The following is a 27,297-nucleotide window of genomic DNA, read 5'->3' on the forward strand; positions in this document are numbered from 1 at the left end:
GATTAAAATGTTGAGCTGAGACCATCATCTTCTTCTTCTATAGTCTCTGTGGTGGAAGGATACACAGACAGCCCCAGGTTTGCCACTCCCATTTCCATGTGTGAGATTCCTGATGGTCTTCATGACACCAGGGAGCCGACCATCGCACAGCTCTTACAGGAGAAAGCACTTTACTCGTTTTCAGAGTGGCCAAAGGTATTGTAGTGTTTATGTAAAAAATGTCAGTGAAACTAATCTTACAGAGGAAAATCTTTGACAGTAATAATTATGGTTTACAAAGTGTAATTTCTGCATGTAATATGAAAAAATACTGCCAATAAATAAATTAATACATTTGCTGATTATTGAGTCTCTCTAACTAAATTCAAATCAAGAAGAGATTTTTGTGCTGACATGACTTTAATGTATTTTATAAACCTTTCTAAAATATAGATTTGCCACTTTCGTTCTCATTTCCTCAGACTCGCCTTTCTTATTCTGAACTTGTGCACACTTTCACATTGCTATTTCCTTTGCAGGACCGGGTTATCATCACTCGCCTGGACAACATCTGCCACGCCATCCTAAAAGGGAAGTGGCCTTGTCCGAGTGAGCAGCAACACTCGCCCGGCTCCTTGACCACCAACTCATGTCTGGCCAACAGCCTAGCCCAGCATCACCACCACCACCGAGCAGGGTTCCTCCCCACCACAGTATCGAGCTCCATCACAGGCCAGACCAGAGTCCAGCAGACAAACTCTGGACTGGGCTTCCCCATCCCGCCCCCTCTCACAAGATTACCTAAGGTGAGAACACACAGCACTTGAGACCTAATGAATCTGTGAATTCCCTTTTTGTGCACATTAATGTGTCGCTCATCCATCTACATTTATCTCCACTATCTCATGCCATAGTTCATAACAAGTGGTGTCCAGTATATACTGCTGGTAATGTTAAATCTCCCTCATAACGAATGAAAAAGTCTCCTGTGCTCAAGCATCGTCATCGTCCGTGACACACAGTTGTTCCTGTCAAGGGTGGAGTGTAATGCCTCTTATGCACTGTGAGACCTCAGCAATCTTATAAGATCCTTATAAATCACACTGTGCAACACAGGTCTAATAAACTTGGCTGAGACATCAAGTATAATTATGTGCAGACTGTTTGATGTTGACACCCAGTGAATTGTAGACTACAACGTAAAGTTGTAGAATCAGCGATGCCATGAGCTACAATGCCAGTTAGCAACATCTTCAGCTATGCCACAGGAAGAGAACAAAGGCATAATATTATTTTGTGTTTGATACGTTTGATATTCATTGCAACTATTAACACATTAAATTGACGGCACTAAAATTCAAAAAGACCTGTCCAGGGTGTACCCCACCTTTCGCCCTATGTCAGCTAGGATTGGCTCCAGTAGCCCGGCAAACCCTCATGTGGAGGATAAAGTGATAGTAAATATATGAATTAATAATATTCAAACACTGGACACTTCTTGTTCATATCATTGTTTCTTTTTGTAAAGTTACTTGTCTCTGTAACGTGTACTGTTGGTACTGTGTGTGTTTATAGTCTATGAATAGAGAATCATTTAGATTTGATTTACAAAAAAACAATATGCATTCAAGGAGTGAAATTCTGACAATCCTGGCTCCGCGCCAAAGAAAATGAGCAAATTTATTTTTTGACTTTATGTCTTGTATTCGCTCTGACGAACAAATCAGGAAAGCTACTTTTGACATCATCAGGCACCTGAAGAAGCTGCGTCAAAATTAGGAGCTGATAAATGAGTATTGTTGAAGTGAGGGCTCATGGTTCTACCCAGGTCTTGTTGACAGTCGTCACTGTGTCGTGTCTCAGTCCATATGTATGTCTAATAAAGCCATCATCTCTCTCTCATTCTTGTCTACCTCTCACCCACCCTGTCCACCCTGACAGTACATGCCGCGGGGCAGCGCATGCGGGCGCGGAGCTTGGCGCCTCACCTCCTTGCCTCTCTTACAGGAGAGGCTCGTGGCTCCTCCCTACCTCCCCGAGCTCAAACGCACAGGAGGTCGGAGGTCTTTTGACTACGAAGCGGCTGCGGTGGCAGCTGCTGCCAAGGTTTTAGCTGGGAAGTCAGCAGCAGCATGCCACACTGCTGCCACCACAAGCTCCAGCGGTGAGAAGGTGCCGGTGGTAGCCCCGCCTTCTCACCGCACAGCACCCATGTTGATCAATGGCTGGCAAGAAACGGCCATTGATCTAACCAAGTCGTCTGCAGAAATATGCACCAGTGGTGGCACTGCGACAGGTGAGGCTGTGGTTGCACCAGGGATCAGCCACCATGGAGCTAGTCCTGGCAGCAGTCTCAAGTTGCCACCGCTGCCCCCCATCACTGCACCCTTACCAGGCTCAGTGGGGATCGACATGGCCGGGATACTGCAGGCTGGGCTAATCCATCCTGTAACTGGGCAAATAGTTAATGGGAGCCTGAGGGGAGATGACTCACTGAGGAGGAGGAGAGGGAGGAGAAGAAACGTAGAGGCTCTGTACTCTGAGTTCACCAAGAGCCGAGGACTGCACTTGCCTGAGACACAGGTGGGTAGAGGGAGGGGGGCCTTTTCAGTGTTAGGCCAGTTAAAACTGTATGTGCTTCACTGTGACAATACAGAGAAACTGCACTTAGGGGGAAATCTCCGAACTTAAAAAAAGAAGGTTTCAGGGTAAAATCATCCTTCTCACTCATCAGTTTTAAAGTGTTAAAATAGCTGCACCTGTGTGTTTGTGTTTGTGTCTTTCCACATGCAGGGCCGGGTGGAGGTGATCAGCCACTCCTCTGTCTCCTCCTCCACTTCCTCACCATCCCCCTCTCCCTCAGAGCGACCAGCAGGTCCCCCCACACCGTCCTCCTCTTCTACTCCTACCCCCACACAGACGCCTCCTCAGCCAGAGATCATGGCCATCGACCGAGAGGCAGCCAGCAAAGGTCTGATCGAGTGGCTGAGACAGAATCCGGGCTACAGTATGGAGCTGCCCACATTTGCTCACGTACGTCTGATAGTCTTTGTTTTGTTCTGTTCATTGTTTATACCGCACATGCTTTTTGTTTCTCTCAGTGTGAAATTGTTTTAACCATTGAGAATTTGTGATGCTTCTCTAAACCATTGCTTGTTACTCACAGCACCGCCATTTGTTTGCATTTGAATATGATCGTGTCTCCTTAACTTATCTTTCTTCCTCCTCCTCCTCTACAGACTGGAGCAGGTCTGTTACATAGTTTTGTGGAGCGTCCCAAGCAGAGGAGGCATCGCTGTAAAGACCCAACTAAGCTGGATATCAACTCTCTGACGGGAGAGGAGAGGGTTCCTGTTGTGCACCGAGGCACCGGACGCAGAGTATGAAAAAAAACCACACACACACATAGAGCTCGTTCACATTATTAGTTCATTAGTCACAGAATCCTATTGCATTTCACTTTGCTGCAGCTTGATGGCGCTGTGGTGTCATTATTCTTCACACAGGCTAAAAGGAACCAGAGAACTAATGAAATCACTGTGCTGGTTCTCTTTCTTGCAGCTTGGTGGTGCTATGGCTCCAGCTATAAAGGAGCTTTCCAGGTGGCTGGATGCCAACTCGGAGTACTACGTAGCTCCAGACTGGGCTGATGTGGTCAAACACTCTGTGAGTACTTAACAGCTAACTAACTATTTCTGCCTCTACTTCTGCTTATTATTATCATACCTTTATTTTCCAAACTCAAACTACACACATGTGCTGCCGTTCTCTTTAAATGACTCTTAAATATATTGATTTATGTGCAACTCTTTCTTATTTGTAGGGTTTCCTCCCCGAGGGAAAGTTCTCTCGCATCCTGACGGAACCCGTCAACAGAGATCCGGGTGCACGGCGTCGCGGACGGAGGCCTCGCAGTGAGATGCCAAAACCTCTTCTGTCTGACTCCGCCTCTGGCCTGGGTCCCCCGCTCTTTATGAACGGTGGTTTAATCAGCAGCATGGACTCTATGGTGGCCATGCAGAGTCTTCGTGGTGGTATTCCTGGCATTCCCATCTCTGGGATCATGGCAGCTGGATTCCCTCCTGGTTTTTCTGCAGCTATGCAGGCAGGAGCAGCTGGAGCATCGGCAGAAGATGCCAAGAATGGGTTAAGTATGTTACCCATGATGTTGCACGGTATCCCGCACCCCCATGGGGCTGCGATCCCACAGCACGCCTTGTTCAGCGTTGGTGCAATGATGGCGCACACGCAGGCGCCACCTCACCCCAGCTCCTCCTCCTCCTCCTCCTCATCGGCCTCCTGTTATTCTGTGTCCAAGGTCACAACCACGACTGCACCTTCTACATCTGAGATAGGCAGCACCACATCGACAACATCTGCCGATAGAGAGAGTGCTGCCTTCTCAGCTGCTGGTGGCGAGAAGGAGAGGAGCCATGAAGAGAAAGGATCAGAGACCAACAAAAGGCCAGGAGGGTTGGAGGCTGCAACCATCATTACCTCCACCAGCAGGCCCCATCTTGGCTCTGCACATCTGGGAGCCAGTGCCAGCAGCCATCTTACCTTCAACCCCTTCCTGATCCCGGGCATGTCTCACGGCCTGCTGTATCCACACATGTTCTTACCACATGGTGGAATCATGGCACTGCCCGCCATGCCACCTGGTGTAGACAGTTCCCCTGGAAGCCCAAAGAGGAGGAGGAAGAAGGGGAGGGAGGAAGGGGAAAGAGAGGAGGAGAGGGAGAAGGTAACAATAGGAGAGTTACAGGAGAGAGGAAGTACAGTCAAGGCTAGTGTTGCCTCCTCCTTATTTCCCTCTACCTCGGCTCTAGACCCAGGCCCAACTCTGACTGAGGAGTCCCAGACTGGGCAGGGAGGTGGCGAGGACAGGCCTTCAGAGGAACTGGACTCCCATAACCATCCTGAGGGAGCATCAGCAGCAGCAGCAGCAGCAGAGGAGAGTGAGGAGGGATTAGAGGAGACTGGAGGAGAAGCAACAAGGGAGGAGAAGCAGGAAACTGTGGAGCAGAGACAGGTGGAAGGAGAGGAAGCATAGAGGAGACAAACAAACTGCAGAGGGCAGAGAGACAAACCACTCCCCCTACTCTGTTCCATCTCCTCCACCATTGCTCCTTTTCTCGACTGAGCAACAGTGTAAAGTTTGTGCCGTGTCTGTCAGTTAATGTCCATGTAAAGACTTTTATTATGACAATGACTAATAATAACGATAATGATTATATTCAACTTGGTCATGTTTATATTCCAAGACCCCACCCACCGTCCACACTCCCTCCTTGTATACAAACAAGTGTAAGAAATGATCTGTGTATTCTTCCCCTTCATTCTGCATCAAGACAAAATCAACAGGAACACACACTTGCATACACACACACTGCAGGCAAGATGTGCAAACCAAGAAGCTACTTTGGCAGTCACACAGTAATCCCAGATTATCTGTTCTGGTTTCAGACTTGCAAATTTAGATCAATGTATGATTGGAGAGTTGTGACACAGCTATCACAGGTGTTTTTATTTCCCGTCTTAATGGATACTTTAGGAAAAAATAAAGTGCAGCCCTTTTAAAATGTATGTTTTATTTTTTATTAACATAACTCTAAAATAACCTGGTTCAAGGAAGCTACCAAATCAGGAGATTTTTTTTTTACCCATTAAAATCAAGAAAGCTGTGGCCTTTATATTAACTAGAATGTCAAGAAAAAGTCACATAAAAATGATCTGCCAGTTACTCCTCTTTAAGATAATCTAGTTCATATTTTTATTTTGGCTTTATATTTGGTTTATATAATCAATTCTCTGCCACTGCTGCTAACAATTCTTTCAAGTTAATTTACACTTAACACCAGAAGAATCCAGATTCCAAAAACAGGAACTTTGTCTTAGAGATTAATTGAGTAGAGTTTGTGGGGTTTTCTTCTTCTTTTTTATTTAGATTATGTTAAATCTTAAGATCAGACACAAAGTCACTTTTAGAGAAGAGGCATAATCAGATTTTTATTTTTCTTCGCCCCAGGAGCTAAATTGAGCCACCAGGGGGCAGTACGAGTCATGTTACAGGCAGCAGATTATTCAGCAGACACCGATTTGGAAAGAGTCCCAACAGCATCAGCTTACAGTGAATCAGTTCAACAGTGGCTTATAAACGGTGTAAAACGGCTGCTGCATAATGGTTCCAATCATGACCTGTAGCATCAGCATCAGCATCAGCATCATCATGTCAGTTAATATGTTAAGTGTGAGATTCTGTGTTGAGAGAAACACTTTCTGTGTGACGTCCATCATCTGTCCAGTGAAAGGGAAACGTCTGCTTCTTTGAGAGAACAGATAACACAAGGAGGATTAGGGGTACAGAGCCGTGTCGCACCTCATTGTTTCTTTTCCTCATATTAGTTTTACAGTTTCTAAATATGTAAATCTATCACTGTATATTTCTCTTTTGTTACGTTTTTTTTTGTAAGTGCACCATTTTATTTCTCTGGCCTTTTTGTTTCTCCAATGGAAAAAAAAAAGAAAATACTTGACACATGTGAGGGGATTTGCATTGAGGTTAGCTCCAGTGTTTTCAATATCAAGCAGACTGTACTGTACATGTAGTGGATGCAAGTGGTTGGCTTTCTTCTCAACAGGGTCTGTATTTTGAGGGTATAATGTCAGATATTTCTGTTTTGTAAAGTTGGACTTCACTTCTTTTGTTTTCACACATGAAAACATGATTTTTGCACAGTGTCTTTTTGTGAATGTTAACCCGTTAGTTTCTTTCCTTTGTGTGTGTGTATGTGTGTGTGTAAGTGAGAGCGAGAGTGTGTTTGCGTTTGTGATAACGAGAGAAAGAGAGCGTGTTTGTGTGCATGCATGCGCACACATTTTTTTGTTGTGTTGTAGCTTTTCTGTCTACAGGTCACATTTCTCGTTGGGGGAAAAAAAAAAAAAACATAGTTGTTGCCTTGTCACAAGTTTGTGGCTCTATATAATTTATTCTACTTTTCTTTTGCTTTGCCAAACTCTCACCAAATATGACATTCTTTCTCATTTCATTATCTATTTACAAATGTAAAATGCCTTATTTAGCTCGTTATTATTATTGTTGTTTTTTTTTTTTCTGTATAGATGCTCTGTTACATCTCCGTTTAGGGACGTCATTTGATCATGTTTATGTTCACGTTGTCCTTCGTACATGGCCTTGGTGATGTGCATTAACAGTAAAGTGAAGGTACTGCTGTCCAAATCACGCGTTCTAAAGTCCTAAAAAAAAAAAAGTCAATCAAGTCATCGCTCAAAGCACAAAATGATTAAACAAAAAGTGACTCTTTCCGTACCTGTGCCTCTAAAAATGACTGACAGTCTCTCCTTTTCTTTTGTGGGCTTCACTATTTTGACAGCACATTTCCATGGCGACGTTAGCGTTGGAAGACAAATTAAATGTTGGAAAATGTGAAACTCTCTGTTGGATTTCTTCTAAACTCCCACACGCTCTAATCGGCGACAACCGCACCCGTGTTCACCCGTGTACTGAAACCTCAGCGGTGAAGGTGGCAAGAGAAAATGTTGCAGTTTGGAAACCCTGAAATTGAACTTAAAAGTATGATAACGCACATGCTGTATTCACAATATAACCTTTACGGATCAGTTGTTATGAGCAGCTCCTTTTATTTTTTTTAAAGTTACTCACTTCTTTCATTCTCATATAGAAACTTGAAACAAACCTGTTGGTGCAGTGTGTGACAGCAGCTCAGTCATGTTGATGGCTCTGTATTGTCTCGTCGTATCACATTTCACACCATGCCTTCTTTAACAGTGTTCTGTCCCCCCCCCCCTTTTCTTTTTTAACTGAAGTCCTTAAGCTAAGGTCACCTCAATTAAAAAAACGAAACAAAAAAAAAATCTGTTGTAAACGTATGTCATCATAAATAATGTATTTATTGTGAGGTTCTCGTCTTTACAGCGTCGTCTCATGACTGATTAATGGCTGATTTTGTTACTGTTGAAACATTTCCTGAAAGACAAAAGTGTTTTGGTTCACATGGAAGCTAAACTGTCACCTTTTATTTTTGTTTTTGTTTTTGTTTTTTTTTACATGTAATAACATGATGAATATTCCCTGAAGTATCTGCTCTTTAAATGTGCCATATGTTAATAACCTTCCCTGACGGTGATCTTCTGATTATTGGGCTCAAACCTATTGCAGTATCAATTCCCAGAAAGTAACAATTGCCCCAGATTATAAAAATGCCGTGAATAATTATTATTGTTATTATTTGGACTGCATTAACAGAGATGACTGTGGAGCGCAGTACTTGTATGTTATTTCAGAAGCTGCACACCCAAAAAGCAGACGTAGATTTACACAATTACACAATTACTGCTTTACTTAATCATTTTTTGAGGGAATATGTTTTACAGTTTGTTATCTTTTGTTGTATGTGTGGAATACTGCATTATCAAATCATATGGATCTAGATTCCACTTTCCGAATTTAATGTAAAACAGTTACAGCATCTACAGAAATGCAGACAAATCCTGGATTCGAGCTCGAAAAGAAGCGATCATGCCTGAAAAATGTTCCGTTTGCTTGTTTGTTTACCACCCTGTCATTGGCCATGACATGCTACGTCTGCCATTTTCACAGAAGGGTATGAAAAACTCTCGTCACACGAGGACTTGTGACTTTTTGTCAGCTGATCTGTGGCTGATCTTTGACCTGCCTCACTGTAGAAGAAGAAGGCCAGGCTGTGTGAGAAAACTCACATCTTCCAAACACACCGCACAGCTCCAGTTCTGAGTATAAAGTTAAACAGGATTAGCAGATGTGTCAATATAAAGCTTAAAAGTCTAATGTGGAAAAGAAAAAAATCTACTATCAAAGCATTTTGCCTTACTAAAGAGAATCTTATAAAAGCAAGAAAACCCTTGTGTCATTTGTCATCTGGTTCCATTCGTCACAGGCTGGTTTTCACAGACACTGATTTATTAGCCTTGAAATGAGAAGTGAATATAAGAGGGTTTTTCCCCTTTGTTTGTCTAACAGTTTGATATAATGTGGTTTAGGACTTTGCTGCAAATTAAGTTTTCTTTAATTCCCCTTGAACAGTTGGACTCGGATAAATCTTCGAAACACATTTTGTTTTTTTGCAAAATGACAGCGTGAAATAACAGTTTTGGGCAAATCAAATCGATTCCCGACAACCGCAGTGACCGTAGTTTACTTCACTATGCTTGTTTTGTTTTTACAAAGGCCTGTCAGAGAAATCAGTGACGATCAGAAACAGCTTCACCATCTCCGCCTGAACTCATATCTGTCAAACCCACTTTAATGCAATGCAAGCTGAATATCTCGACGCTAAATGGACCCAAACAAATAGGTGCAATGTAATTGACATGGGTGTTTTCTAAAATAAGAGAACAGACCACTACTGACTGGTCCTGAGTCAGTAACCTTCCTTGGTGGGGTTTTTATTTTTCTTTCTTTCTTCCTTTCTTTTGTTCATATTAGTAACTATATCTCTCTGTATTCCCATGTGGACCAATCTCATGAGTCAAAACATGGTATGTGTGATCTTTTATTGTGCAATAAAAGATGACTTTCAACTTTGCTTTGTTGTAGCCGAATGATTCATGGACTCCTTACTGTAAACTGCAATCGATGCTGTACGTCTTTTAATCAAGTCGCAGTCATTTTTTATTTACGTTGCACTTTTTTCAAACTGGTACAAAAATTCAACACAAAATACTTCACGTCGTAAGAAACCCCCACGCGGATACACGCTCACACGTCGATATGTACGAGTGAAGCACCAAGGCCAGGGTGCATCACGCATGGAGAAGGAGCTGAAGGTTTATTGACTGTGATGACCCTTTATGATCTGTTGCTATGGTTACTGCTGATGCTGGGAAAAGGTGCAGCAGTCCTGTGTTGCTGAGAAGAAAGTTAGCATGTAAAAGCAAGGGATGCCAAATGAACCCTTTATCACCGAGCAGATGACACATTTGCACAAGCGCACTTTGCATTACCGTAATTACACAGCGCTTCGTGCCATCGGAAATCAATCCAACAGTTTCTGAAAGCTGAGAAGTTATCTTGGTAACTCAGGAAGTTTCAGGAAGCTGGCGAATCAGAGTCTTAATCACCAGAGAGGAAAGAGTTGGAAGAGTTTTACCTGATTTTGGACTATTGAGACAAAGACTCAAATAAATGTTATTTCAAATATGCTTTATACTGTTCTATAAGCTTTTTTTATAAGTCTATAAGCTTCTGGATTCAGTAATTCCATGTTTTTTTGTGTTTATTGTGAAACGCCAAACGATTTTTCATGTCTTTGCTGACCAATGTAGTTTCAGTCTCCACTATTTTTCAACAGGCTCATGTAACATGCGCTTGTTGACCTAAAAGTAACTGGGTGATGAGGACCAGAGATTAGGAACAATTATGTCAAAAAAGAAAAAGAATTAAGTAAAGTAGGAAAAACCCAATATTTCAAATCCAGTTTAACGGCTGAGGGAGCAAGTTATTTCACAGAATGTCTGTCTTGCTCAGAGGTCGCTGGCAGCGTTTCCCCCACAGCATGAGTGAGAATTCACCACGAAGAACACGCTCATGATATGCAATTGCTTTCGCCCTCTGTGAGACGCGTTTCTCCCAGACTGAATTAAGTTTCCGTCAAGCACGTCCAAATTAGTTTGGAGCAGACTTTGACCACATTATATGCACAGTTTCCGTCTTTCACTGTTAAGTTGGATTCTTTGGTGTCACCTTTTTCACAACTGATCCTGTGCTGAGGTGAAACTTTAGCTGAGAATCCTGATATTTGTAAGAACTGACTGAATTTCCACGTTCTCCCCGTGAAAATGCTATTTGCTGTGTCAATTTCTTCTACCTCTGTTTTGGCTTTTTCATGAACAGAAATGATGGAACATCTACCTGTAAAAGCAAAGACTGTCTGTCTGTTCATTGCATAACTGTCCGTTATGCAATTGCATAATGTGATATCCTCAGTCTTGAGTCAGTCTTGACAAAGTGAATAAGTTGATGTGGTTGTAGAGATTTTGTTCCACCCTTCAGCATGCTGTTGGTTTGGCTCCTCCAGCTGTCAGTCTGCACTGCCAACCAATCAGCGGCTGTACCTGTTCCTTACCTTGACCCAATCAACTGCAACCTCCCCCCTGTTTTGAACACAGAGGGACAAACTACATGTATGACATGTGCTTCCAGGGGAAACCGGTCACTGAGGCTGAACACATCCAAACACACTCTTCTGCACCGAGACACCGGCTTTCTGGACACTCTTGTGTGATTCTTTGACTTTTGGTCAAACCCAGCACATGGTGAGTGTCGTCTCATCACGGCTGCTAAAGCAATGCTGAAGATAGTCAGCTACAGCTAGTCAGTGAAACATCGGTGAGCAGTTCTTTGCAAACTTTGTGCACCAGTGCCAACTTTGGTGATACAAAATGTTGTTTTTCAAATGAGTTCGTTTTAATATGTTTTTTATTTTTTTATTTTTTGTAGATGCTCCGTTTCAGTTTAGTTTTGTTTAGCTTTATTTGAATGTAATATAGTGTATTTGCAAAGTGCACGATGCAAAAAGGTCATAATAACCATAATAAGTATTGTGTCTTAAAAACCCAACAAAATATGCCTTTACAAAAAAAGTAATAGGACAACCATCCCTGAACGGTCTACAAGAAATTAGCCTGCAGTGCAAAATATGCATCATAGTGCATGAGGTTGGTAAACATCTAATAGCCAACAGACTAAAGACATGAACACAACATAAATAAATAATAATAATGATAATAACAAATAACCCTCATGAGACACATCTCCTCGTTTGTGAGCCAGGAGGACAAACATGAGCAAAATTAAAACAAACAGTAAAGGTTTGATTCACTTGGATGAACCAACTCAGCCTAATTAACTACATAACAAATGTTATGTTTAACTTGCACAGCCTTATGTCCCACGTTGTAAACAAAAACAAAATGAAAGCATTTTTATTCTGAAATGAAAATACAACCTTCCAAAATTGCCAGCAGAGAAAAAGATTATGTATGAAATATTTACAGAGACAAAAACTAAGCACAAAACTAATCTACAATTTTAGTTAGTTTTATGGACACACAGCTTTTTATAACTCTAGTTTTTATTTTATATTTCAGTTAACAAAGATGTTTATTTTTTTTATATATATTTTAGTTTTGGTTATTTCCTTAGTTAACTTTGGACACCGGTTTGATCAATGACTTTGTTTGGATAAGAAATGCAATAGATTGGGTGCAGGTTCTGCACTAGTTATTTCTTCCGAGTTCTCGGTCTGAAAACAGGCTCTGTCAAGCAATACTATCAGACCTGAATGAGGGAGCGTTTGTGCGCATGTGCAGTAGTTTTTGAGCAGTAGAATTCACTTCTGAAACTTTTCATGGGTGAATCTTTGTATTTTCAGTCCCACCTGAGATCCAAACACTGCTATACTGAGAAACCCACAGGGTTTGTGTGAACCCATTACAGTCTACTTCAGAATTCTAATCTAAAAGTCATCTTTAAGCCTAAGTGAACGTTTGTGACTGACATAATTTTCTTCATATATCACATTCATAAAGTCAGGAAAACTAATCTTTAATCTTTGAGTCCATCAAGATCTTCCTCAGACGTTGCTTTCACAGAATCAAAATGAGAAGAATTGAACGTTTGTCCTTAAGCTTCCGTTAGTTTCTGATTCTGAGAATCAGAAGAAGAAGAAAAAAAACCTTCTCTCCATATCACTCACAGTTCAGTACATGTTTTCCTTTTTAATAGAGTTTTTTTTTTTTTTTTAAACTATTGAAGGACCCCCCTCAAAGTAGGTCTGCCACCTCCCACTTCGTAAACCGCGGCATGAAATCACTTGCCAACAACTGTTTTACATATCGCAGATTATCCTCGGGGTTTCTTGGATAAAGTTCAGTGCAAGTTTAAACACAGTGCAGCGAAAAATGAGCAGCTGCTGAGGCTGAGAATACGCAGACCAAATTATGAAATTAAGGTTTGGGACAAATACCAAAAACCATAACGAAATAAGAATTTCAAGCGAAGCCATAGGCTTTTGAAATACCCCATGAATTTAATTTGTTTTCAAGATCATCCAGGACATGGTTTAAAAATATATGAAATGACCTCAACGCAATGACACACGTGCTAGTGTCACTTTAATAATGCTGCATCTGGTAAATGTCAGCTCAGCTATAGTAAACATGGAGCTGGTCATTTCTACTGTGATTTTAAATCTGGAATAATTCACTATTACGTGGAATAATAATAATTTGAATGTTGAAAAATAAGATAGAAAATACATAGATATAGACATATTGTTAAATTTGTTTTGTCGCCCAGATGCAGGGACTCTGGTTCTATGTTTACTAAAAAAAAATGCTTTTATACAGTTTAATTGGAAAACTGATTGATTTTTAAATTTTTACCTCATTTAAAAAAAAAAAAAAATCCTATGAAAGCTCTGTGGTGTGTTTTAATTGAAATATATAAAACATTTTTTATCATAATGGCAATTAAAACCCTAAAATATTACACAATTGCAGAGTTAGTGTAACCAGGCTAAACCTAATTCTAAAACACAATAATTATTTTCCACAAGCACGAAATGTGTGCGCTCCTGAGAGCAGATTCTGAAATAAGAAAACCTCGAATGTTTCATCAGTATGATCACTGAACTACGGTTAATAAAATTGTAGCAACAGACAACAGTTATATGTAACCAAGATGTTAAATCCTGACATCATTTGATTAATGAGAAAGCCTTTAAGCCCCGAGAAGCATTATTTACAGCTGTTCTTCAGGAAAACCCCCAGAAAAGATTCTTGAGAGTTTCGAGGAAGCTAAAAAAGTAATAATAAGCACAAGTCGATAGAGCGCGCGGCAGCAAAGGAAGACACTGACACTTGTGCATATGGAAATATTTTACCATCACAATCGTAATGTCAAATAAATGCAAAGTTATCAGTTCAGTCATTTCTTCTGTTCTTTTTTTGTCAACTCTGAACACGTCTGAACTCCACAAATCTGCTAACAGTCAGTGACAGGATGGAAACAGTCTGTGTTCCACGGCGGCAGCAATCGCTGTATACATTTATTCGCACATACATTAATGTTGTGGAATAAAATCCCATTTCGTCACAGAAACATTAACAAATATAGACAGTTGTCAGAAGCCGGTCATGTTTGTGTGTGTATGTGGAGGAACATCCACATCTGCAATGAGAGCAGGTAATAAGGCTGTGATTACAACGTTATCTTAGCTTACAGCACTTCCATATAGAAATATGTGTTAAGTATTTAGAATAACATTTTAAGGCAAAGTGTTAAGTTAAACTCGGTGGATGTTCCTCCTGTCGTCACAAAAAGTTACGCTGTTAACTGGGGTTTTTGACTCCAGGTAAAAGCTCGATTCATCCACAAATGGTTAAGTTGTTTCCAGGGCAAACACCAACTTAAACCACCTTCTTTTTTTTTTCCTTTTCCCTTTTGACGGAAATCTTTACTCATAGGTCACAGTCATTAAGAATTCCTTAGTCATAAAATCTTCTTCCGCGTTTCCAGTAAACAACATTCTGATGTCCTGTGCAGGCGAATTTGAAACATGAACAAACAATGACTGGGTCTCAGATTACTAAACCACTGGCGACACGCGCTGTGGTGAGCTGTGTGTCTGTCACGTCCTCAGGCTTCTCTGTGCGCTGTGGTGGCGTCTGTTGTTCCATCGGTCGAGTTGCCAGCGTCGCTGATGGCGAGCAGCCGTAGACGTTTGCGCTCTCTTTTCCTTCCAAGCCCGACTTTTTTATTCCGTTTTCTATCTGATGGATAAAATAAAAAGCAGAGAGAAAATTGTTATTTTTAAGGTCACTTCATCGTCGTCATCATTATATTCCACAGTCGAATCAAGGGGACACAAAATAGAGGGTTCCACCTGAGGCAGGTCAATTGAGAACCGCACATAAAACATGAAAAACAGTTTAAAAACAGTAGTCACATTAACACGGTAAGGACTTAGGTAAAACATGGCTGTGTTAAACATTTCTAGAACATGTGACTGATATCTGATATGTTGATACATCGGGAGTAGGGGGGGAGAATCACCTCGCGATACATGGTCCATGATACCAATAATATCACGATACAACGATTCTGTGATAATCGTTACATTGCAGGACAATCATATAGCCATTCATCACGATTATCTGTCTAACTGAAGGAAACAAAAAGGATCTCCCTATTTAGTCACAGGATAGAGAACAAAGTGCATAAAGTCTATGTATTGAACGTAGATGGAGCATCTCTTAAGATAGCTTTCTCCACCATCTCTGCTGTAAACTCCCTCTTCTTCAGCCTCATGCATTTGAGCAGCGCCACCCTCAGGAGACATGAAGTAGCGATGCCCGGCGAGTAAAACTGACAGGGACTGTTTACTTTAGAGCGCCTTCATTTGTTAATAAAAATATGGATATTTGCCGTGGTGTATTGATTATCATATATGTGGAAAGATGATGACAAACCGATGTTTTAACCCACCCCTAATCAGTAGTGCTTGGGCCGATTACTGATACTGTTATAACAAGTTTTTCCCTGAGCCCAACTGCAACTGGTTATTTATTCTCTTTTCTAGTGAAATTAGCATAATGTTTTGCAATACATTTTTCTTTAGGGTTACAATGATAATTCAATTCATCGATTACTAAATGAGTCGTCAACTACTTTTGATAATCCATAATAAGTTTGATTTGTGGACAAAAAACATCATTTTGAGGTTTGGGAAACACCAATCAAACAAATACTGGATTCATTGAGAAAATAATTGACAGGTGAATTGAGTATGATTATGACGTTAGTCATGGTTTATATCACAATACAGCAACAATAAGGAGATATTATAGTTTAATAATATAATTTCCTATTTTTTGATAATTCCATTTTATTTCTACAGTAATCACCAAGTAATGGCTTGGTAATAACAAATAAAAATGTTTAGATAAGACATTTCTAAATACCAAGCAAATAGATATGGATATTACTTTGGAAAAATCATTGTATTACTGCATTATCTCCATATTACCACACTACTACCTTTGTCATTACATAATATAATCTCTCTTTTACTAAAATTATTACCATAGCAAGTTTTGTAAACTGTCCAATTAGCTTTTGCAGGTTTCCTCTTTGTCCTGCATTAGCTCCTCCCTTTCTGCTGTAAAATAAAACACTACTTACACACACACGTTATCAAACTGATTCTGATCAACTGATTGGTATGAGATGGGATCATTAACCCTAATTATGTCATCGACTTACAAGAGAACACGTCAATGACGATTTATTTTTATAGTCGATTAATCGGTCGATTATTTTCCCGATTTATCGAGTACTTGTTTAGTCCAAAAATGTCACAAAATGTTGATCACAGTTAAACAATGCTGCAAATAATTATGATGTTTTGTCTACAAACCAAAATGATTACAATTTAATGTCAAATGGAGCAAAGAAACCAGATTTAAGAAGCTGAAAAATCCGAGAACTTGTTTTAATTATTGAATAAACAATTAACTGAATATCAAAATAGGTTAGAAGAAGATTCATTTAGTAATAATGGAATAATGGTTGCGGTCCTAGTTTGGTTGGTTGGTCTCAAGTTTTAAACACATTACAATGACATAACTGTATGTATAATAATATACATTCATGCTGATGTCATTACCATATTTATAAAACTAAAGGCGGCATCACTGACTGGTTGTCTCTGTGTGTAGGTCATGACATTTAATTTTATTTGGATAATTTTAAGTAAGAAAGGTCAAAGGGAACTTTTGTCGGACTTGGACAATAAAAAGCCTGGACATGAAAATATTTCACTGAGTGACAGAATTTCTCAGACTGTGACTGTGGTAGACTACAGTTTGCCTTATGGCCTGAGCCAGAGATTTATGAAGAAGAACTGAACCACGTTCCAACAGCTGGTCTGCACCTTCAAAATGTTCATGTTTGCTCTTAAAATGAGTTGAAAAACTGTCAAACCTCTGGGTCAGTTTCTCTTGTTAACGTTCCATCAAAATATCATAAGTCGACGGAAACCCGGCTGGTGGCTGAAATCGTACCCACACACCGTAGGTGTATATATATATATATATATATATATATACGGTGTTATATATGATTGCTACGGTGTTTGATTTTTGGTAAACACGGTGATGCGTGATGCGAGCTGCTGGTTTATGGGCTGTGTTTTTTTTTTTTTTTTTTTTTATATCATTTTCTTTTAACCAGTGTCAGTTAAAAATTCTCACTGATGGATTGCTGCCTTGAGAGAGGAAATTTTGGCCCCAAGTGTGCGGAAACAAAAAGCTTTTATAGTCTCCTCAGTAGGGATCTGATGTGATGCAACAGTTCCAAGATATGTCTGATTTAATATGTTTTTTTTTTTTCTTGAAATTTCAGAAGTCTTGAATGCATCTGAAAGAAGTGAAAATGTAGTTGATTTATGTGAAAATATCATGACATCAGGATGAGATGAATTCATGCTCAAACTTATATATATGTGTGTGTGTGTGTAAAACGAGCTGCCTCTTGCTATTGAAGAAGAAATGTGAATGATATAGAAAACGTGATGATGGTCTACCGTGATAAAGAAGAGAAGCCTCTGTATTTTTGGCTCAAGTTTAAAAGTTGAAGGATGATTTTGTTTTTTATAGCATCAAAGAGTAAAAAGAAAAGCAAATGTTCAAAGGTAAGAATGGAGAAAATGAGCAGACTGAAATCTTGGCGACTGAACAGGACAGAAGATTCATCGGTTTTATTTTTTTTTTCGCGAAATGACCAGCACTGTTGCCTCGCATCAAGAAGGTTGCCTTTAAAATTCCGATTCTACTGAGCGTCTGTCTGTGTGGAATACGCCTGTTCTCCGCGTGGGCATGTGGGTTCTCTCTGGGTCGTTTCCGCCCACAGTTAGGTCACAGCCAGTCTATGTGTGAATGTGAGAGTAAATGGTTGTTTGTGTCTGTGTGTGTCTACACTGTTACTCCCTAAAATCTCAACCAGGATTGGCTCCCAACTGTATCCAGCTGGGTGGTCTCTGTTGATTTTGACATTGAATAACCTCTAAATTATGACGCAGATAAAGACGGGCGCAGATGGGGAATTGTGTTTTATATCATTAACATGAGCTGGTATCCATCATTTCAGTCTACTGGTTGCATTTAGGCAGCTCCACAGTAGAGGGGGGCGGGGCTGGGTGGAATTCCCACTTTCCACCCACAAACTAATCCAAAACATCCTGATTTCAGGCCAGATGCTGGCATGACATTGTTGCCACTGGTGGAGCAATGAAAACTTATTTCCGTGCAGGTGATTGGTAGCAATTGCTTCTCGCATGTTGCTTTGAATAATATTTAGTTTATTTCTCGTGTCGGGGGCTGAGGGGCGGAGGTGAATTTCTGTGTGTTTACATTGTCAGACATCGTCCTCTCTCTCGTTTCAGCCACAGTTATGGTGCACTCTCGCACCCCTCTGTCATCTGCCCCTCATTAGTAATAAGAGAGCCCTTTTTCACAAATGAGGTTTTAAATCCCCTCGTCGTCTCTTATTTTCTTCCGTAAATCAATTGTTTCCTACTCTACTTTTCCATGAAAGTTCCTCCTCTCCTCCGCTGCCATCTCTTCATTATTATAAGCTGTCCTTCGTTAACGATGCTGTGGCAGTGTCTTTGATTTTGGATGTTGTTGCTGGCGATTGGGAACGAAGGCCGGCTTTCCCAAAAATGCCCGTGCAGCTTGTCTTTCTGTGTGTTTGCATCCACACGGCGCACACTAAGTGTTCACAGACCCGTGTACTGTATGTGAGCATGTGCTGTAGATGTATGCACGGTCATACTTACTGACATAACTACACGCTCACATGTTTTGCGTTAGCTCTGTGCACATCGGCCCTCGAGAGGCCTCTCTCGGTGCTTAGAGCCGATTTGTTTAGTGTTTTACTGCTCTGAAAATCATCAGTGAAAATCGGTTGTTTTTACTGAAAAAAAATGTTTGTTTTCATATCTCCCGCATGACTCTATGAGAGGGCTGGGCAATAAATCATAACAATATATACTGTGATGTCATTTTCCTCAATATCAACCCTAAGAAAAGTTCAGATATAGATATTCATATAATGTGTGCGCACCATGCAAAGAAACAGAGAAACAGAAAATGTGAAATATGTCTGTTTGCCGACTGGTTAAGCTCAGTCTTAAGTGATCTATAGGGACTTTTTTTTAATTATTATTATCGTAATAGCAGTTTTGCCCTTGCTCCTCTATAGGTTCAAAGTACTTTATTTAACTATTGTGCCACTAAAGCAATGCATAGTTATTAAGCTTTAGATCCTGAATCATTGACTGACTGTAGCTTCTTACTGAATATCAATGAATGTTCTTTTAAAGAGGCAGCAGACACATTTTTGTCCTGTTTGGTCACTGCCGATAAGACGCAGTAGCCCTAACCCTAACCCAGCAACAACACTTTTCCTCAGAGCTGGTGTTGGGTCATAATAAGTGTAAAATATACTAGGTTGTTTTCGATACAGAATCACACAGTTCTTGTTCTTCTGCTTCTTCTTCATGCTGGCATTTTTCCTTGACAACCCTGTCCTGGTGGCAAAAAGAATAATATGATGAAAAAAATCAACAATTATAGAGGCCCAATATGAATGGCATTGTGTGTGTGTGTTTTGTTTTAATACAAATTACTTTGTGCAATCAGTTTAACGTCATAATGACAATTTAAGACTTTTGAGTTAGGCTCAAGGTGGCAATGACCCAATAAATCCTCCAATTGTCCCACAAAATGAGCCAAAATTCAAAAGTTAGTATTTTAATGTATGTATTATTACAGTAAAATCTTGTCTTGAGCTTTACAATGAGATGGATAGCTGCTCTGCGAGAGCGACTCATCCCTCACTCATCTTAAATGAATCACGCAACCTGGAAAACAGCCACGCTCATCACACAACAATGCAACCGCAGGCCGACTTCACACACACCCATACAAATATATAGTTATGCGTGTACACACAGATGCACACATGCACTGTCCTTGTGGCGGGCTAGGGTTATCATAAAGCTGTCATAAAGCCATGACACTAAATGCATGAGCACATCACAAAGTCTTCAGTGGACACAGTTTTTTGTCTGGAGAATATACCAGAGGGTCAACTTCTCTGTTAGACATTGAAAACAGACACTTCACTCTTACATGTGTTGCCAGTATCAGTGCAGGATACTGTTGATCTGAGGACGACGCGCCAAGACCATTCGGCTGTTTCCAACACTGCCGGTGAACGTTTCAGTCGATATAAATTTATGGTCCATGGGCAGGTTTGGCTGTTATTGCAATGAATGGAATTTCCTAATGAGTTATCGTTTGTGTATGAGAATGGAGACTGTACGGCGAAGAGATTGCCGCCGTACTCTGCTACAAATGCTTATGGGGAAGTCGATAACAATAATGTTACATTATGGTGCGTTTCGAAAATGATTTTCACCTTTTTTTTCAGGTAAAACAAAAAAAAACAAATTATGAAACATACTAAAATCAACACATTAAGCACATGACTGTGTTTACATCGTACAGAACAAACAAAAATCTAAACAAAGTGGATTATAACATGATCAGTGGACATCATGTCAAGACAAAATAAATTTGATTGTTATGTTTGACATTTCTTACTAAAAAAAAGCATTCAGAGCTGAACAATTGATTGGTATTTTATTACAATCACGAGACGCAATATTTCTTAAAGCCAAAATGTCCGTCAAATTAGCATTTTTGGATGAAATATTGACATGACCTATACACATCATATTCCACAGAGTGATGACAACGTCTTTGTCTCTCACAGATCTGCACAAATATCACACAGTAATCATTTCAAATATATTATTCAAATGAAAATGAGAATAATTATGTAAAAATTGCCATTTCCTCTCATATCGCTGATCAAATCGCAATTTCAGTCAAAATAATCACAATTAGATAATTATATAAAATTGGTCAGCCCTAATTCAGAGAATGCAAAACCTGCTAAGGCCGCTCGGTTTCCCGCAGTATCAATACTCTGAAATATACCAATTTCTTCCTTTGGCCACCATCCACATCCCCAGAAAATTGAAATTTGATTTATGTTATTATTATTGTTATTATTGCTGAAGTTATACTTCAGTGTTATTTTTAGCACACGTTTGTGTTTTAATTTAGCATGATTGGGAAAACATCACAGGATGATGCTTTTCACAATGTATCCCGAGTGGAACAATAATGTCGACACCACATGTCCGTCCAAGTTGTTGAGGCATTTATCTGAAAGCCACAAATATGAACATCATGATGATGCTCGATCAGCCTGCACAGGATCAAGACAGCCACCAGCTTAGGACTCTTCTTCTGGTAACCATTAGTGTCTGTTCAAACGTTTGTGACAATTAGATGCTCAAATAATTCTCAGTATGAGTTAAAAGTACGACCTACTGGTGACAGTGCAGAGAAGGAGTCTGGGGGATCACCACAGTCTTAAGAATTCCTCATCTGGTGACAATAATGTAAACTGGTGCGAATGTCACATCTAGCCGTCCAATAATTGTTGTGATAATTCAATCTGTAGACCAAAGTGACGGACTGACTGACTGACCGACCAACATTAACATCTAAAGGATTATTGACACGAACAGTTGAACAAGAAACACATTTCTTCTCTTCAGTCACTTAAAGATATGATTCATTCTCAGCCGGACAGGGGGCGATAGACGGGGTGCACCCTGGATAGATCGTCAGTCCATCACAGGGCCACATAGAGACAAACAACCATTCACACTTACACTCACGCTCAGTTTAGAGCAGGGGTGTCAAACTCTGGTATAATTATATTTGGCCCACGAGGCCATAACGAATGACCACTGCCAGCGCCTGTTTCGCTAATATACATGTGTCATTATCAAGCCCCCAGGACACATGTGGCCAACCACGTCATTTTATGTGGCTGCGAGTGCTTAATTGAAAGCACTAAAAAGTTGCCTTATAATAAATCTATGTTGCTTTAAATAGTGCATTGACTATAAACTACATTTTCATGATGCATGGCAATTATGTTATTATCCGCAAAATGACAGCATCCCGCCAATGGATCGCAGTGTTTGAATTAGTGTTTAATTATTATTACAAGTGAGATTAAGCAGATTGAGAAATATCCACAAATGATTCTTAAATATTCAGGAGGTAAAAGATTGATGCAGATAAAAAAAGTGTTTCAAGAAAAATGGAAATATGTTTGTGCTTTAAGAAAAAAAACGGTATTTCTTTTGTGGTATGAGGCGGTGTCGGTAATCAAAGAGTACAATCTACCTTTACACCACGTTTTTAAATTTTTTGGTCATTTATGTTTAGACAATATTTTAATCAGATATCATAGCTTAAAAATTAGATCGAGCCCAACATTTTTCAACTCGAGGTAATGTTTGAGCAAGCATCAAAGTAGAACAACATTTTTAATTTTTAAATAATACACTTATATCTATAAAATCTATTTATTTCAGAAATAATTTTAATACAAAACTATAGTCTTTTTTCCTACAGATTTCTAATGGAAAGACAAAAACAAGCCAAATTAAAACAGGTTTTTTAATAAATTTTTGTTTTGGCCCGTGACCACTCCAAATTTATTAAAATTGGCCCCGCGATGGATTTGAGTTTGACACCCCTGATTTAGAGTCCTATTTACCTAACATCTGCATGTTTTTAGACTGTGGGAGGAAGCCAGAGAACGCAGAGGAAACAGCCACACACACACACACACACACAGAGGGAGAACGTGTAAACTCCATGCAGAAAGGCCCTTATTCCGACCAGGTCTCAAACCGGGGTCTTCTTGTTGCAAAGACAAGAGTGCTAACCACTACACCAACCGGGTGGCCCCAGACTCAGTCAAATAGTATTAAATTCTGAACCAAGATATTCACAAGGTATATCAGTTTATTATTGAGATATATTAGTACACCCGAAGGATACTTTTATCATAAATATATTTATTGATTTGCCTATGGAATAGCCTCAAAGGGCTAAATATCATCATTGGAATAGTGTTAAGAGATGCCCCATCCACGTTCAATACATAGACTTTGTTCTCTATGTTGTGAATAAAGAGAGAAATCCTGTACTTTAAATGTTTTTTCTTTACTTCAGTTGGACAGATATCGTGACATATCGCTATATGATTGTCTTGCAATATATTGATTATCACAGAATCCTTGTATCGTGATATTATTGGTATCGTGGACCATGTATCGTATCGTATTGTGAGTTACCCTGTGATTCCCACCCCTACTTTATATTATACAGTATATAATGCTCAGTCACACTTAACATCATGAAATTGCCTGGAATCCACATAGAAACACACTTTTCTCATTTCTATAAACACGAATTTGACAGCCGCCTCAGAAAGAAAGGGTTGAAAAAAACAAAAGTTACTATCTTTCACTTAGGCATGTCTCTAAAACACATTAAGGACATTGAAGGATAGACTGCACAGAGCTACTTGTTCTCTAATGGGTACCTGCCGTGCTGGGGTTTAGTCGCCCCTAGGATACGTCTGCAGCGGGATTACTGTGTGATAACTTCATGCATATGATACATGGGAAAATGTACTTCTGTGTCGTGTTACACTGTAAGATCTCGATCCATGTGATGTCGCATGAAAAGGCCATAAATGTCTACACTGTACAGATAGCGTGTAATGTAATTCAGTGCCCAAAATATGCCCAAAAATGAATGTGAAAGAGACATTGTGTTGTACAATTGACATGACTAATAAGTCGCAAACTCTTCAAGCTGTACTTGGATTTCTGGGATAAGGTCATGAGTTCCTCTTAGATGCTCGTATGAATTGAGAACGTTCTTTGAAAAAGTCCACTCGTGCCAAATGGTACAATTACATTATGCAGTCGTGGGAAAAGAGTTCAAAATGATTGGATCAATTCTCACAGTAACATGATTTACTCTCAGTTAGATATTAAACCTTTTGCTGAAGACAAAAGCTTTTTGGGACCCGAACCAAGACCCTCTATGTTATCTGATGAACATCTGTTCTTACTGTGATAAAAGAAAAAGACCTGGACATTTGAGCCAGACTGACTCACCAGTGCAGATCGAGCAATGTCTCCTAACAAGTTAATAACAGTTAACCAAATCCTAACCTGATTTGATATTATGTTGAAATAGGTAAAGTTACCAATAGTTAATTTACAAATGTATTGGTTTTCTGCCAATAATCCTGATTTTAACATTTTTATCTGACACTAAATCCACTGGAATGCTGCTCTTGTCCAAGTATTTGGGCAAATGTTTCAAAATTGTTATCAAATTTACAGTAGATCTTGCTAAACTTGCTGTTAAGTGAAAATACTTCCATTGTAGAAATAAATCCTTTTTTTTTGTGCACTTGTGGAAACTATTTATTTGCCTGTGTTTCATTACATGCAGCCTCCCTCATCCTTGATTCTGTTACTGCTGGCGGAACTCCCATGATGCACTGAGCACCCCCTCCCCATATCTCACATTACTACGAGTCATTAACGTTATGGTTCTCTCTCTGTCCTCATTCTGTCATTCTGTTGGTATACCTCTGACTCTGCAGGATCCAAAGCTGACGTGTTTTGCCTTTTTTTTTGGACTTCATGAATGAACGATTTTCCTCTCTGTCCTTTGTCTGCCGGATCAGGGTGTGACGCTACTTACTTCACTATTATTAATGTCACTAAACCATGATTTATTACCATCATTTCTATTAGCAATTCTTGTCAATACAAAAGTTACATCTTTAATTATTGGCATTATTGTCCAGTCTATCAACACCTATATTACACCACTATTCGTGGTCTTTCCGTGAAGAAATGATTTGGGTGAGTCAGTTTTGGACATCGCGGCCACAGTGATTCAAGACAGGATGCCCGAGGTCTTGGGCCATGCTCTCTTTTTGGCATTTTTACACCTAAATTAGATCCCACTGGATGTGATACATTGCTGTAAAAGCTGCAGTTTAGCTGTATAGGTGAGAAGTCTATTGGAGCTCACATGCGTAGTGTGGCTGCTCTAACGTGTGCCAAGGACACAGACGCACTGCTTACGCATCAGTGTGGCCCTGGCCTTAGTTGAATTTTATTACTGCGCAGTACCAGACCAGAAAATGAGCTCACAACATCCCACCCCCCCAAACAAAAATATGATCTGGATAATATCACCAATTGTGTCCCACCACAAATATGTCTGATAGAGTCACACACGCGGTCTCTGTTCATGGAGCTTCTCCAGAAAGTGTCACAACCAGAGTAGGAAAATTTGGAGCTGCGGGAGACGCTCTCTTGTATAAATGATATTACATGTACGCGCGACAGGGACAGACGTACGGCAGGAGGCCGTTTCCCACACAGAAACACATGTGATGTTTTTGTCCAACTGCCCTGTCTCGTTTTAAAAGGTCGCCCGCTGAACTCCACTATGACCACATGGACGTCTTTGCCTCCCAAACTCTGCATTTGAGTGCTCCCTTTTCATAGACGACAAACCATTTCGCGATAGAATAGAATAGAACTGTGTTATCCACCAAGGTGGAAATTTGCCTTCGGCTCACCAGCATGAAAAGAGAGTGTACAGGAAGTCATAAAAAACACACACAGTTAAAACGAGATAAGAGATGGTCATAAAAACAAAAGAGACAATTGTTAGATACACGGAAATAGGGGAAAAAAATGATAACAAACCAATAAAACTAATAAATAAAAGCAAAGTAGACATTTTCAAAACTCTTCACACACTCAGTGAAACATCTGTGGTCTGTGTGAACAAAACGTTTTTTGTTTTGTTTTTTTAAATATCACAGGATACAGAGTGTGAATAACTCTGAGCAAGCAATGTCTCACTCAGACACTCACTCTCATTCCTCCAGAGATTCATTTAGATTTGCCAGTAAAGCAGCTTTATAGCTAAATCCTTAAAGAGAAAACCTCAAACTTGTGTGGATCTTCTAATAATCACAATATTGAATAACTTATTGAAAATGTGGCGAATTTGTTTACGTTGTATTGCAAAATTAAGTGAAAATATATTCAATAATGTGGCATAATAACATTACGCGGTTTTACGCACGGCTATAATGTAATATAATGTAAAACTGTAGATGTACTATACTGTAAAACTTTTTTTTGCATATGAATTTTTAGGCACAGGTGTAGCTGCTTGCTTATGAATTACAGTCCAGTGTACAAGAAGAGAGTGCAACATGAACATAAGTGCAGCGTTCAATCTGTTTCTGTGTTTTGCCTTTGTTTTCGCGGAGACAGAAAATCCCATTCAATCCCATACTATGAGACCTGCTTCCGTTATTGTGCGCCAAGCAGGGACGCTTACGGTGACACAGACGAAACAGAGCAATGCTACAGGAAATCATGGGGGCAGTTAGAGTCAATAGTCCACGATCAGTCAGGAAAACGATGAAGAACCAACATGCAGTTGCAGTAAAACTACTGTAAAACATGCTGCCAGAGCTCGGCTTCACTCACAGGCGCTGTGGTTTGATTCGAGGGGCTGACTGGCAAAGCAAGCTGTTAAAAGTCGTGGCAGACATACGGAAATATTGAAAATGCTGCTCATCATTGATCTCTCTCATCGAGTAATATTCCCCATTATCGGGACGACGATTGTGTGTTCAAATCCCAGACAGGGTCAAAATTCTTGGCCCTGTGTTGCCCATATTGCAAGCAATTGGCCTGTCTGTATACATGATGTTGAAGATTATATTTTGTGTATTTTTTTATACTTTAACATGGGATGCCACCCACGAGTCATCAGAACCTTGATAAAGTAGATATGTTTGAATCTTGATGTTGAGAATATGAGCTGTAGTGAACAGTTGTATGTATGGGCTGGAACTGGCAGGAGTCCTTTAAACTGCAGCTTTTAGTGATATTTTTAAACGAGGCCTGTGCTTTTTAAAGCTTCATAGTTTTAATGGACTGGGCACACACACACACACACACCGAGACTTTGTGATGCCAGTTTGCCACCATGCTCATGCATGTGTTCAGCCTTGTAATGTGTTTTAAACTTAGTTCTGGTTTGCCAGCTGTTGCGTGCCGAGCCATGAGTTTGCTGTGGATTATACCAAGTCTGTGCTTGATTTTTGTTTTAAATTTTCCCTGTAGTACATTAAACACTGCTGCACAGCTGCAGTCGTATTCTCTTCCCAAG

The 27,297-nt window shown here is 40.0% G+C and overlaps 2 protein-coding genes across 9 annotated transcripts in view; one reads left to right on the forward strand and one right to left on the reverse strand.

The window, feature by feature from the left end:
- chd6 (chromodomain helicase DNA binding protein 6) overlaps positions 1–9,584 on the forward strand; it is a 68,662-nt gene extending 59,078 nt beyond the window's left edge. For 6 of the 8 annotated variants that reach the window (XM_058632708.1, XM_058632710.1, XM_058632709.1 and 3 more), the window contains exons 39-45: positions 44–195; positions 519–785; positions 1,921–2,562; positions 2,773–3,012; positions 3,219–3,359; positions 3,541–3,645; positions 3,803–9,584. In XM_058632708.1, the coding sequence (XP_058488691.1) occupies positions 44–195; positions 519–785; positions 1,921–2,562; positions 2,773–3,012; positions 3,219–3,359; positions 3,541–3,645; positions 3,803–5,032 (2,777 nt within the window). In that variant the 3' untranslated portion in view covers positions 5,033–9,584. The remainder of the gene's footprint in view (positions 1–43; positions 196–518; positions 786–1,920; positions 2,563–2,772; positions 3,013–3,218; positions 3,360–3,540; positions 3,646–3,802) is intronic. The other 2 variants (XM_058632713.1, XM_058632714.1) reach the window with 2 other exon arrangements.
- A 4,336-nt stretch (positions 9,585–13,920) lies between these two features.
- The window catches only part of rspo4 (R-spondin 4), a 32,826-nt gene continuing 19,449 nt past the window's right edge, over positions 13,921–27,297 (reverse strand). The window contains exon 5 of the mRNA XM_058632020.1: positions 13,921–14,832. Coding sequence (XP_058488003.1) covers positions 14,699–14,832 — 134 coding nt within the window. The 3' untranslated portion in view covers positions 13,921–14,698. The remainder of the gene's footprint in view (positions 14,833–27,297) is intronic.

The sequence above is a fragment of the Solea solea genome, chromosome 6 (genome assembly GCF_958295425.1).
Source record: "Solea solea chromosome 6, fSolSol10.1, whole genome shotgun sequence".
Taxonomy (NCBI): domain Eukaryota; kingdom Metazoa; phylum Chordata; class Actinopteri; order Pleuronectiformes; family Soleidae; genus Solea; species Solea solea.